Raw genomic sequence first — 14,253 nt, 5'->3', positions numbered from 1 at the left:
TTGGGAGTCCACTAGGCTTTGCTCTGGTAACAAATAGATCTTTAAATCTCAATGCCTTGGGACGCCTGAGTGGCTCAGTGGTTGTGATCCCGGGGTCCTGGAATCAAGTCCCACATCAGGCTCCCTGCATGGAGCCTGCTTCTCCCTCTGCCTATGTCTCTGCCTCTCTCTCTGTGTGTGTCTCTCATGAATAAATAAATAAAATCTTTAAAAATATATAAATCTCAATGCCTTAACACAATAAAAGTTTACCTCTTGCTCACACCAAGTCCTGCATCAAGGGGGCAACAATCCTGAGCGGCTCCTCCAAGCAGTGGTTTAGGGACCAGCTGTTTGCTGCTTGTGGCTCCAAAATCATCCTGGTACCACCCCGCCAGGAGATCGTGAGGGTAGATGTGTGGAATGGGGAGTAGAAAAACATCAATAGGAGATTTTAGGAGCCAGTCTTGGCAGTGGTGAAAATCGCCCCCACACTGCATTAGCCAGGATGAGTCATGAGTCACCACCTGGCTGCAAGATGGCTAGGAACCAAGAAAAAAAATGAAGTGAAGACATTATCTGTCACATGGAATGATGTTACTCTTAGAAAAAGCGAGAAATTTTGAAACCCCCAGAGTAAGAATCAGTGCCATATCACATCTGCCAACATAGACTTGAAGTTTTCTTGGAGTCCTACCTCTCTTTACCACACTTAAACCTAGACTTTGAAATATTTCCTACCACCAATGACAGCCCCTTGGTATCTTTGCAGATGTCAAGAAGAGAACTCATGAAGTGGAAGGGAATAACCCCACATGGAATGAGGTAAAACCCATCAGGACAAACCCAAAAGAAGCAATGACAACCCCAAGAGTGAGGCTGGGTCCTGGCCATGCTTAGAATTCTAGGGAGAGGACAGGAAGTGGCACAAGCTTTTCCCAAGGCTAGGGCATTTCGGCCTAGGAGTAGCCCCCAAGCTGGGCCGGAGAGCCACAGCAGCCACATCTACCTGTAGCTGTTCTTGGCCCTTCTCCTCCACTCTCGCAGTGGACCATGATACTGTTCATCTTGTCCAACCTGGCCATCCTGATGTTCCTAGAAACCTGAAGCAGAGACAGGGCTCCCTGTGCAGGGTCACTCTTATCTTCCATCCGTTGATGTCCCCCACCCCTGCCCTGGGTCCCTAAACCCCTTAACTACTGACACACCCATGATATTGCAGTTACACTGCAGAGCCCAGGTAGGATGCTCAGCATCTTGGTGAAAGGTAGCTAATGCCATCTTCTTAGGAAACTAGACTGTAGAGGGGTTCCTCAGTTCAAGAGAAACACAGCGCCAGTCCATTCCCTGTATCTTTCCTCATTTTCTGAAGGTTGGGAAGGGGAGGGTGGGGAAAGGATGCTGACTTCTCTGTGCCTCCCATAGACCCTAATCTGGCACCTCTGGGACCGCCCCCTACAAAACGACTCTTTTCTGCAAATCATCCTTCGGGACCTGGGCTCAATAAAGAAAGACAGGTGAGGCAGAGAAAGGCAAGAGGCTGGCTCTCTGACCAAAGCTATGGCACATGCTGCATCTCCTGGCTCGAATCTGTGACTCACTCAGGTGGCAAGGACCAGAACCCACTCTAGCCACTAATGGGACCAAAAAAAGTGGGGGGTGGGATTTATAGAAGAGTGGTGAAGCTGAGAGTGCAGAGCAATTAGAACCAGGGTCCTGGGAAGCCAGGGGCAGTCCTGCCTCTTCTGAAGCCATGGGATCTCAAATCTCTACTTCTCTCTGCCCAATCCTGGCTTCCTATTGTGGCCCCATTCTAGTGCCCAGGGGGGGTCTGACATCTCTGAGACTGAAGCTAAGGCATTCCAAGTCAAAATTTCCTAGGATGGAGAATCTGATTGGTCCAGCTCCCATCAGGTGTTCACCCTCTTGTCCAATCAGCTGTTACTTGGCACTGTTCTCACTTGGGAGGAGTGTGGGAACAGAACTTCTGGAAAGGGTTTTGAGCAGGGCAGAGCCAGTAACTGGGGCACCCATTGCTCAGAGCCCCAAAGTCAGTTCTCAGAAACATGAGATGCTCTGAGATGCTCCACATCACTGTGTTCTTCCTTCAGCCTCTCTCTATGGACAGCACAGCCTGTAGGAGAGAAAACCCTCACTAGATAGTCATGCCTGGGGCAGAAGACACCCTTTCCCCTGGCTCAGGATCTCGTATGTGCTCCTCATCTCCCCAGGTTCATTGGCCTGGCCACAGTAATGCTCCAGCCCTTGGTGGAAAAACCGAGTGAGGTCCTTTTTGTGAAGGACTTGACCCTGCTTAACCATCTCATGATGTCCACAGATGTGAGTTGGCCCTGGGAAGGGTGGGAGCAGCCAGAGAAGCTAGGATACTCCACGTTAGCAGAGGCCCAGTGCCCCCACCAGAGAGCACTTCTTGCCCTAGGAGGCCCCATCACGCTGCCATCATCTCCCTGACCTCCTCCATCCCATCAGCCATCCACCGACCCACCCTCCCACCCCTACGTCCTTACTTTTAGATTGATTATTTAGTTAATTGTCCATTGGATGTCAGTACCTGTGTCAGGCTTGGACACAAAACTGAATGACTCCTACAGTCCACTGGAGTAGGCACCATTCACAGTGATAAGTGCCCCAGCACAAGGGTCAGGAAGGCTAGGTCACTGAAGTCAGGAGGAAGTGAATGAGTCTACATGGGAGGTCATGTTTGGCTTTATAGAGGATGTGATTAAGATAATGGAAACAGAGGTGCCTGCGTGGCTCAGTCCATCTGCCTTCGGCTCAGGTCATGATCTCAGATTGAGCTCCGCATTGGGCTCCCTGCTCAGTAGAGAGTCTGCTTCTCCCTCTCCATTTGCCCCTCTCCCTGCTTATGTACTCACTCTCTCTCTCTCTCTCTCTCTCTCTCTCTCTCATAAATAAAATCTTTAAAAAGGAAAAGAAAAGATAGAACAGGCAAAGACCAACCAAAGGAGAATAAGCACAGGTTATTTATGTAGAGCTGGCTATAGCAAGGGCATCGGCCAACCATCACTTGCACTTTGGCAGAGACTCAAAGGCAGACAGAGGAAGGGTGAAGCTGCACAGTGGAAGTAGGAGAGGTTCCCAATGTGCCCTGATTGGAGGCTATTGGTGGTGGTGTGGGGGGAGCTATAAGAGGACCGGGCATCCTCTGTGATTGGTTAGTGGTGTATATTTGGCTTTCTCTTGCTGGTTCTAAGTGAGAAGAAGGGTCAAAAATTGGGGAAACTGTTGGTTATGAATCAAGTCCTGGCAATTTGAGGCCAACTCTTCCAGGGGCTATTGTTTGGTTTCCTGGACTGGTTGCTAGAGCAGTACTTTGACTTCCTACGAGGCTGACTTAGAGATAGCAGGCTGGCTTTCTGGGTTGGTTACTGCAGATTTATTGGGCTGGCTTCCTGAATTGATCGCTACACATTGTGGGTCAGAGTGCCATTTTTATACAAGGTCTGGTCATTGTCCATTTTTTTACTCAGTTTCTCGGTGGGCATGAGTTTGCCCAATGGATAGGAAAGGAAGAGAATGCCAAGCAAGGGTATAAGGTGCATACCTGAAGGCTGGAGGGAGAGAGGCAGGCAGCAAGTTCAGGGAAGGTGGGCTGCTATGCTGCTGGCATAAGGGGATTGGGAGGATGTGAAGAAGGTAGTAAGAGAGCTGAGACTAGCTGAGACCAGGGGCCAAAAGTGAAGGGCCTTATGGTCTCTGCTGATGAGTTTTGACTTTACTCTGATTGGTTAGGGCACTTATATAAAGTTTAGAGGGCAATTCTGGTGATGATCTAGAAGTAGGATGGGTAGTCAGAGCGCTTGGAGGCAGGAAGTCTATTAAGAGGTATTTGCAAGAGTCCCCCACCTGAGGTCAGAATATGTTAGGCTAGGAGAAGAGATGTTGGCATCAGCAGTTCTGGGCTGGTCCCAAGGCACCTCTTCCTCTCCTCCCTACCCCATTGTACTCCCTTGTTACCACCACTACCATGTGCCTCCTCTATTCTCCAAATCCCCTCCACTATAACCCATTGCCACCAGTTTATAACTCCCTCTCCCCAAGACATTACAGGGCCCACAGGGGGACAGTGTTATGACTTGGCCAAGGATTGCAGGATCTGGCTACAAACTACCCCGCCACCACTACCCACCATCTTTGCCTTGCAGTGCACTGTAACCCTACAGGTGGCCCTTATGAGAAACCAGGATATTGAGAAGATAGGTATGTACTTGAGGCTTACCCCTGTTCTTCTCCAAGCGTAGCTGGGTGGGCTCTTTGGGACCTTTGGGACCCATCCCTTGAGGCCTACAGAAGGACTGTGATCAGGTTAGGGTCTAGAGGCCAGATCTTAGATGCCTGGCTGAGGCATCTTCCCCCCACAGTATTTCTACTTGTCATCTCTAGATATGAGGCCCAGCCTCCAGTGGGCTGCAAAAGGAAACAAGGATGACCTTTTGAAGAGCCCCTACATGTAGATTGTGGGGCCTAGGGTTACTGAGGGTAGGAGGGGGCCCATGGGAATGTTCTGGGGAGGACATGTACCCCTTTTGAGGTCTCTTGGCCATGGTTTTAGTCAGAAGCTAGTCACTAGGGATAGAACAATGAAATGGGCATAGTGCTTCAAAGCCTTCTGAGCCCCAGCCTCTGAGACCTCACCCAGACTGTTTCCCCAGGCGATGGTGACCTCCTAGGCCTGAGTACCCGAGAGACGGCCAGGCAGAAACTGATGGTCCCCAGCTATGCCATGCCTGTGGCTCTGTCCATGAAGCCTCAGCACTTTCAGGTGAGGACCTTCTGGGCTGATTCACCTGACATTCTCATTGTGATCCCAGGCCATCCCCATCTCTCCACAAGGTCATGCAGAGGACCAGAGCTACATGTTCTCTGAGCCTCACTGCACTCCCTGATCCTCTGGGACCATTCTGAGCCACTTCTGTAGGAATCCTAAGCCAGAGACAACTCCACTGAAGCAATAGGAGGCGCTGTTGGCTGTTGTACACCAACAGGCCTTGGCAAGTGCTGCAAAGGCAGAACAAAAGGCCTGGAGTACTCCTCAGGATTGTTGGCAACACAAGGCTAGCCACATGCAGGGCAAAATGAGCTATATGGAAGAGGCTGAGGAGAGCTCCCACCATGACTTCTGGAACCCTCATCTCATGGCTTACCAACTCCCTCTAATCTGTAGCTTGTAACCTAATAATTTCTGCTATGGTTTTGCCTGCTCCCCAGCCTGCCACTTGTCCAGGAGATAGGGTATCATTCTTGACTGCCTTCTTCCTCACCCTACCCCCTGCATCCAGTCGATGACTAAGTCCAAGCTCTTAATTTCACCCAATGCCCCCACCGCTCCATCACCATTTCATTTCCCCGGGCTGCACCACCACTATGGCTTCCCTGGACCACCTCATAGGCTCCTCCTAAAGTCCCAGCCTCCAGCTCTCTCCTGTCCATCCTTCAGTCAAAGTGGTCTTTCAAAGATGTCCTTCTTAACCATGCCATGCACCTGCTTTATTTTTTTTTAATTAATTTTTATTGGTGTTCAATTTACCAACATACAGAAAAACACCCAGTGCTCATCCCATCAAGTGTCCACCTCGGTGCCCGTCACCCATTCCCCTCCAACACCCGCCCTCCTCCCCTTCCACCATCCCTAGTTCGTTTCCCCTAGTTAGGAGTCTTTATGTTCTGTCTCCCTTCCTGATATTTCCCAATATTTCTTTTCCCTTCCTTTATATTCCCTTTCACTATTATTCATATTCCCCAAATGAATGAGAACATACACTGTTTGTCCTTCTCCGATTGACTTATTTCACTCAGCATAATACCCTCCAGTTCCATCCACGTTGAAGCAAATGGTGGGTATTTGTCGTTTCTAATTGCTGAGTAATATTCCATTGTATACATAAACCACATCTTCTTTATCCATTCATCTTTCGATGGACACCGAGGCTCCTTCCACAGTTTGGCTATTGTGGCCATTGCTGATAGAAACATCGGGGTGCAGATGTCCCGACGTTTCATTGCATCTGAATCTTTGGGGTAAATCCCCAACAGTGCAATTGCTGGGTCATAGGGCAGGTCTATTTTTAACTCTTTGAGGAACCTCCACACAGTTTTCCAGAGTGGCTGCACCAGTTCACATTCCCACCAACAGTGTAAGAGGGTTCCCTTTTCTCCGCATCCTCTCCAACATTTGTTGTTTCCTGCCTTGTTAATTTTCCCCATTCTCACTGGTGTGAGGTGGTATCTCATTGTGGTTTTGATTTGTATTTCCCTGATGGCAAGTGATGCAAAGCATTTTCTCATGTGCTTGTTGGCCATGTCCATGTCTTCCTCTGTGAGATTTCTCTTCATGTCTTTTGCCCATTTCATGATTGGATTGTTTGTTTCTTTGGTGTTGAGTTTAATAAGTTCTTTATAGATTTTGGAAACTAGCCCTTTATCTGATATGTCATTTGCAAATATCTTCTCCCATTCTGTAGGTTGTCTTTTAGTTTTGTTGACTGTATCCTTTGCTTTGCAAAAGCTTCTTATCTTGATGAAGTCTCAATAGTTCATTTTTGCTTTTGTTTCTTTTGCCTTTGTGGATGTATCTTGCAAGAAGTTACTGTGGCCAAGTTCAAAAAGGGTGTTGCCTGTGTTCTCCTCTAGGACTTTGATGGAATCTTGTCTCACATTTAGATCTCTCATCCATTTTGAGTTTATCTTTGTGTATGGTGAAAGAGAGTGGTCCAGTTTCATTCTTCTGCATGTGGATGTCCAATTTTCCCAGCACCATTTATTGAAGAGACTGTCTTTCTTCCAATGGATAGTCTTTCCTCCTTTATCGAATATTAGATGACCATACATTTCAGGGTCCACTTCTGGGTTCTCTATTCTGTTCCATTGATCTATGTGTCTGTTTTTGCATGCACCTGCTTTAAAATGTCCTTAATATGGCAGCCCCCGTGGCCCAGGGGTTTAGCACCGCCTTCAGCCTGAGGTGTGATCCTGGAGACCCAGGATCGAGTCCCACATCAGGCTCCCTGCATGGAGCCTGCTTCTCCCTCTGCCTGTGTCTCTGCCTCTCTCTCTCTCTCTTTCTGTCATGAATAAATAAATAAAATCTTAAAAAAAAATGTCCTAGGGGCAGCCCCGGTGGCTCAGCAGTTTAGCACCACCTTCAGCTTGGGGTGTGATCCTGAAGACCAGGGATCAAGTCCCACGTTGGGCTCCCTGCATGGAGCCTGCTTCTCCCTCTGCCTGTGTCTCTGCCTCTCTTTCTCTCTGTGTCTGTCATAAATGAATAAATGGAATCTTAAAAAAAAAAAGTCCTTAAAAACAAGGATACCCATGACAGAAGATAGATATACTTGTGGTGAGCATAACATAACATATAGTTGTCACATCACTATGTTACAGGCCTGAAATTAATGTATCATGTGTCAACTATAATATTAAAATATAAAATAAAGTGAAAAATTAGGATCCACTAATGTGCTCAGGACAAAACCCAAACTCCTAACAATGGCTTCCCAGGTCCTTGATAACAGAAGCCTATCCCAGCACGCTGCTCTGTCTCCTGCCCCCATCCTTCTTCATCCTGCTCTAGCATCCTGGACACCTTGCAGTCCCCATTCTCAAGCCACTCTCTCTAGCCACAAGGTCTTTGCACATGCTGTTCTTCCTTTGGAAGACTTTCCTTTCCTTTCCCTCTGGGCACCAGGCTAGTATGCTCAAGATAAAAGGTCACTGTGTCCGAATCACTGTCCTTCCTATATACTAGAAGTTAGGGCAAAATTCTGACATGCGACCTGTTTGCCTGTTTTGGCCCACTGTGGTCTCTGAGGATCCAGTAGCTGCATGTGTATCGACCCCTGAAGGGTCTCTGGACTTGTTGGAGACACAGGAGGCCTCACAAAAAAAGGCCGATCCACAGCCTGGACTGGGAAAGCCATATATTGTTTACTACCTATAAGCAGATGACAAACTCCCATGCCTGTGCCCTGCTAGCCACTGCCAAATCCAGTTCTTTCTCCCCCTGAGCCTCAGCCAGCCATGGGGTCTTTCCTGGGCGCTGCATTGCTCTTACTGCCTTCTAGTTCTAGGCTCAGATGTTGTAGCCCTTTGAACTGAGTCCCAGTAAAGTATATACAGGGGAAGAAGAAACCATGAATCAGAGAGCAAATCACAGATCATAGATTCAATTGCATGGAACTTTAAAATTCTCCATTCCCTAAAAGGATAATAGGCAAAAGTTAAAAAAAAATGGGAAAGATTAGACTTCATTCCTATATTCTGTAATAAGCCCATAGCAATTGAGAAACAGTCAGTGTACACAAGATGAAAAAGACAAAGCGGTGGAGGGGACAGTTTCCAGAAGAGAAAGCAGAAGGAGCCACGGCCTTCCTAGGACTTAATCTTCAGGCAGGTAGAGTCCAGCTCCCCGTGGGTTCTCCTTCCATCCGCAGTAGATGCCTCTTATCAAACACTTTGTTCTTTTAGAGAGGAGTGCCTATTGGAGAAGGGGGCCCGGGTCCCAGCCTCAGGTTCCCCTGTGTCTTCCCCCCCACCCAGGTCCGAGTGAAGGTGTTCGAAGGCCGGCAGTTAATGGGTAACAACATCAAGCCGGTGGTGAAGGTGGTTATCGGAGGCTACCAGCACAACACGCGGATCAAGATGGGAAACAACCCTTTCTTCAATGAGGTGGGCTGTGCATTCTCTTCCAAACTGAATGGGGCACTTGGGCCAAGTGGGCCAGCCGGGGGCTGGGCATTTCCTGCAGGCAGCAGGCAGGCTGCTTCCTCCACACATATTGGCTGAACACCTACAAGAGGGCCAGGCACTGCCTGGCACTGGGAAAACAGATGAAATAATTGGAAACCTCCCATTGGAGGAGCCAGTAGCCTGTGGGGGGGAGGGCATCGGCCTGTGAATGCACACCCAATGACAATGTCGTGATACTGGGGTGAACAGGGATCTGGGGGTGCTGTTGATGCATCCTTGAAATGCAGACCAAGACCATTACATCCTGTCACTGCTAAAGCCCTAAGCTAGACCATTGTGTCTGACCACAGTTGGAAAGTCCATAAATACTGGCTGAATTAATTGGTAAATATACCAATAAATAAGAGATTAAAAAAAAAAACAAAAACAGTGAGAGCAGGGAGGAATGGGTGCACTCAGGAAGGGCTCCCAAAACCTTGAAGGAAGAGTCTACCAGGGAAAGAGGGACATCATGAAGAAAGAAAATTCAGGAAAAAGCAATAGCGTCTTCAGAAGCATAGAAATAAGAGGCAGAACTGTAGGTATGGCTGTGGCTGGAGGGAAGCCTGCAAAATGCTCTAGGACCCTATCACAGATGGCACCTGGCAGCCACAGAGGGAATTAAGCGGAGAACAATGGGGCCGAGTTTGCATTTGGGAAAGAGGGTTCTGGCTGCAGCAGGGGCTAGGGGTGCAGTGGGCTGACAGGACTGTCTACAAGGAGGCAGAGGCTCGGGTCTCCATCCCAGCACAGCGAGCTGGGCCTTGGGACACTCATAACAGATGTTCCTGGGATCCCCTGCCCCTGCCCTCTACCCCAGCAGAATACCCTCCAGGAGCTGGGCAGGCCTCTGCTTCTGGAGGAGGAGCATGAGCGTGAAATGGGCAAGAGCTGGGGAAGAAGCATGCTATTCTGAGCCTTCAGGCTTACTGAGCCCTAGGTAAAGTGGTGGAAGGAATATCATCCAACCCCTACTCCCATTGTCTCTGCTTCAGATCTTCTTCCAGAATTTTCATGAGGTGCCTGCTAAATTATTTGATGAGACCATCTTAATCCAGGTGAGGAGCTAAACAAGATGGGCCCACTTTCTTGTCCCACCTCAATTCTGGGAAGGACTTCAGCTCCCCTGCCCCACCCTTAGAGCCACCCTTCTGACCCCAAGGCACATCATCCATGGCCTTTGTCACTTCCCGGCAGCCCCAACTCCCTATTTGTTCATTCAACAAATCTTATGGAATGCCAACTGTTAGGCCCTAAGGTGGGCCCCAAGGTGAAGAAAACAGACAGGATTCTCATGGACCAAAGGACCCCTCAAAGGTCCCCTCAACATGGGACATTCCATTCCCCAACCAGAGGGAGCCCGGTAACAGTGGTGAATGTATGTTTATCAGGTGCCTCCTATGTGCCCAACACAAGCCTAAGGAGAATAAGAAGGCCTCTCCCTTGAAGAGTGTACATGTTCTCAGGAACACAGGGACATGGGAAATGATCAGGACAGTGTGCAGTGGAAAAAGTTGAGTGCAACACTACTTTGGGCTGACCTTTGGGTTCATCAGATGAATTGGACCCTCTGATCAATCTCCTCATCAGTAAAATGGAACTAAAATTCTGACCCTCACAGGGTACCTCTGAGAATTAAATGAGAAAAACTATGTGAAAGTGTGGGCCACTAGGAAGCATCGAGTAAATCCTAGAGAATCCCAAATGTGCCCTTACAATTCTTCCCATGGGAGTGGGGGAAATGGGGAATATGAGTAACTGAGATATTTCTGGAACCCCCCTGCAGGTGATGAATTCCACACTGATGAGATTCAATGCAGAGATCGGGAGATTCCAAGTGAGCCCTGGATGAAGGAGGAGGTTTGATGACACAGTTATAGAGACCTACCATGGGTTCCATGCCCAAGTCAATGGGCAAAAATTTGAATTTTCATGCAGAAATATCCAGATTTGGATCCACCTACCGACTGGGTTGACTTAAGTTTTTCAGAACCTCTACTTCCTCATCTATACAATGGGAATAATGATAGACTCAAATCACAGAGTCATTGTAAGGATGAAAGTGTGTACCATTTATGAAAAAGCTGGGTGCCATGCTAAATTCCCCACACTTATAATAATTATGGACACACTCCAAATCTCTGCCTCGAGGGAACGGAAGCAGAAGATCCAAAAAGGCAGAGAAACACAGAGAAAATTGCCACCTATGAGAACAGAGTAAAAAGGTTTGCTTTGGAAAGACACAGGCTGAGAGATCAGGAAAGGTGACATAGTCATGAAGGGCTAAAAAAGATCCTCCAAATCCAGGAAGATTGGGAGAAGGTAGGGTTGCCAGATTAAATACAGGATGCCTCATTACATTTAAAGCTTAAACAACAGATACTCTTTGAATATAAAAATGCGGGATCCCTGGGTGGCTCAGAGGTTTGGCGCCTGCCTTCGCCCCAGGGCATGATCCTGGAGTCCCAGGATAAAGTGCCACATCAGGCTCCCTGCATGGAGCCTGCCTCTCTCTGTGTGTGTGTGTGTGTCTATCATGAATAAATAAATAAAATCTTAAAAAAATATAAAAATTTAAAAAATAAAAATAAAAATGCCTGAAATATTGCATGGGTCCTCACAAAATATTTCAGGGGATGTATGTATACTAAAAATGAAGTCATCATTTATCAGCAGTTCTAACTTAAATTTGCATCTATATTTAATTTGCTAAATATGGCAGCCTCTAAAAAAGGCTTCCATCTTGGGAAAGGCACATTTAAGACAAATCAGAGTAAAGGTTTCTTTCTCATGACTTGTAATAAGCACATGAAGAGTCATGACCTGTCCCTTAATGAGAAGCAAATAGGCTGGCACCTGGGTAGCTCAGTCAGTTAAGCATCTACCGTTGGCTAAGGTCATAATCTCAGGGTCCTGGATCGAGCCCCCCGTGGGCTCTCTGCTCCTCAGGGAGTCTGCTTCTCCCTCTTCCTCTATGTTCATGCTCTTTCTCTCTTGCTCTTGCGCTTGCGTTCTCCCTCTCTTCTCTCTTTCAAATAAATAAGATAATATTCTTTTAAAATCATCATAGGCTTAGCAATTGCAGTCCCCATTCTCAAGCCACTCTCTCTAGCCACAAGGTCTTTGCACATGCTGTTCTTCCTTTGGAAGACTTTCCTTTCCTTTCCCTCTGGGCACCAGGCTAGTATGCTCAAGATAAAAGGTCACTGTGTCCGAATCACTGTCCTTCCTATATACTAGAAGTTAGGGCAAAATTCTGACATGCGACCTGTTTGCCTGTTTTGGCCCACTGTGGTCTCTGAGGATCCAGTAGCTGCATGTGTATCGACCCCTGAAGGGTCTCTGGACTTGTTGGAGACACAGGAGGCCTCACAAAAAAAGGCCGATCCACAGCCTGGACTGGGAAAGCCATATATTGTTTACTACCTATAAGCAGATGACAAACTCCCATGCCTGTGCCCTGCTAGCCACTGCCAAATCCAGTTCTTTCTCCCCCTGAGCCTCAGCCAGCCATGGGGTCTTTCCTGGGCGCTGCATTGCTCTTACTGCCTTCTAGTTCTAGGCTCAGATGTTGTAGCCCTTTGAACTGAGTCCCAGTAAAGTATATACAGGGGAAGAAGAAACCATGAATCAGAGAGCAAATCACAGATCATAGATTCAATTGCATGGAACTTTAAAATTCTCCATTCCCTAAAAGGATAATAGGCAAAAGTTAAAAAAAATGGGAAAGATTAGACTTCATTCCTATATTCTGTAATAAGCCCATAGCAATTGAGAAACAGTCAGTGTACACAAGATGAAAAAGACAAAGCGGTGGAGGGGACAGTTTCCAGAAGAGAAAGCAGAAGGAGCCACGGCCTTCCTAGGACTTAATCTTCAGGCAGGTAGAGTCCAGCTCCCCGTGGGTTCTCCTTCCATCCGCAGTAGATGCCTCTTATCAAACACTTTGTTCTTTTAGAGAGGAGTGCCTATTGGAGAAGGGGGCCCGGGTCCCAGCCTCAGGTTCCCCTGTGTCTTCCCCCCCACCCAGGTCCGAGTGAAGGTGTTCGAAGGCCGGCAGTTAATGGGTAACAACATCAAGCCGGTGGTGAAGGTGGTTATCGGAGGCTACCAGCACAACACGCGGATCAAGATGGGAAACAACCCTTTCTTCAATGAGGTGGGCTGTGCATTCTCTTCCAAACTGAATGGGGCACTTGGGCCAAGTGGGCCAGCCGGGGGCTGGGCATTTCCTGCAGGCAGCAGGCAGGCTGCTTCCTCCACACATATTGGCTGAACACCTACAAGAGGGCCAGGCACTGCCTGGCACTGGGAAAACAGATGAAATAATTGGAAACCTCCCATTGGAGGAGCCAGTAGCCTGTGGGGGGGAGGGCATCGGCCTGTGAATGCACACCCAATGACAATGTCGTGATACTGGGGTGAACAGGGATCTGGGGGTGCTGTTGATGCATCCTTGAAATGCAGACCAAGACCATTACATCCTGTCACTGCTAAAGCCCTAAGCTAGACCATTGTGTCTGACCACAGTTGGAAAGTCCATAAATACTGGCTGAATTAATTGGTAAATATACCAATAAATAAGAGATTAAAAAAAAAAACAAAAACAGTGAGAGCAGGGAGGAATGGGTGCACTCAGGAAGGGCTCCCAAAACCTTGAAGGAAGAGTCTACCAGGGAAAGAGGGACATCATGAAGAAAGAAAATTCAGGAAAAAGCAATAGCGTCTTCAGAAGCATAGAAATAAGAGGCAGAACTGTAGGTATGGCTGTGGCTGGAGGGAAGCCTGCAAAATGCTCTAGGACCCTATCACAGATGGCACCTGGCAGCCACAGAGGGAATTAAGCGGAGAACAATGGGGCCGAGTTTGCATTTGGGAAAGAGGGTTCTGGCTGCAGCAGGGGCTAGGGGTGCAGTGGGCTGACAGGACTGTCTACAAGGAGGCAGAGGCTCGGGTCTCCATCCCAGCACAGCGAGCTGGGCCTTGGGACACTCATAACAGATGTTCCTGGGATCCCCTGCCCCTGCCCTCTACCCCAGCAGAATACCCTCCAGGAGCTGGGCAGGCCTCTGCTTCTGGAGGAGGAGCATGAGCGTGAAATGGGCAAGAGCTGGGGAAGAAGCATGCTATTCTGAGCCTTCAGGCTTACTGAGCCCTAGGTAAAGTGGTGGAAGGAATATCATCCAACCCCTACTCCCATTGTCTCTGCTTCAGATCTTCTTCCAGAATTTTCATGAGGTGCCTGCTAAATTATTTGATGAGACCATCTTAATCCAGGTGAGGAGCTAAACAAGATGGGCCCACTTTCTTGTCCCACCTCAATTCTGGGAAGGACTTCAGCTCCCCTGCCCCACCCTTAGAGCCACCCTTCTGACCCCAAGGCACATCATCCATGGCCTTTGTCACTTCCCGGCAGCCCCAACTCCCTATTTGTTCATTCAACAAATCTTATGGAATGCCAACTGTTAGGCCCTAAGGTGGGCCCCAAGGTGAAGAAAACAGACAGGA

At 48.2% G+C, this 14,253-nt stretch overlaps 1 protein-coding gene across 1 annotated transcript in view; it reads left to right on the top strand.

The window, feature by feature from the left end:
• FER1L5 (fer-1 like family member 5) overlaps positions 1–14,253 on the top strand; it is a 62,132-nt gene that overhangs the window by 1,807 nt on the left and 46,072 nt on the right. Inside the window, exons 2-9 of the mRNA XM_041755682.1 lie at positions 752–804; positions 1,405–1,496; positions 2,211–2,319; positions 4,167–4,221; positions 4,674–4,783; positions 8,557–8,685; positions 9,741–9,803; positions 10,532–10,582. Of these exons, the coding sequence (XP_041611616.1) occupies positions 752–804; positions 1,405–1,496; positions 2,211–2,319; positions 4,167–4,221; positions 4,674–4,783; positions 8,557–8,685; positions 9,741–9,803; positions 10,532–10,582 (662 nt within the window). The remainder of the gene's footprint in view (positions 1–751; positions 805–1,404; positions 1,497–2,210; positions 2,320–4,166; positions 4,222–4,673; positions 4,784–8,556; positions 8,686–9,740; positions 9,804–10,531; positions 10,583–14,253) is intronic.

This window comes from Vulpes lagopus, chromosome 5, assembly GCF_018345385.1.
Source record: "Vulpes lagopus strain Blue_001 chromosome 5, ASM1834538v1, whole genome shotgun sequence".
Taxonomy (NCBI): Eukaryota; Metazoa; Chordata; class Mammalia; order Carnivora; family Canidae; genus Vulpes; species Vulpes lagopus.
The sequence above is the reverse complement of the archived record's forward strand: the minus strand, read 5'-3'. Positions and strand labels throughout refer to the sequence as shown.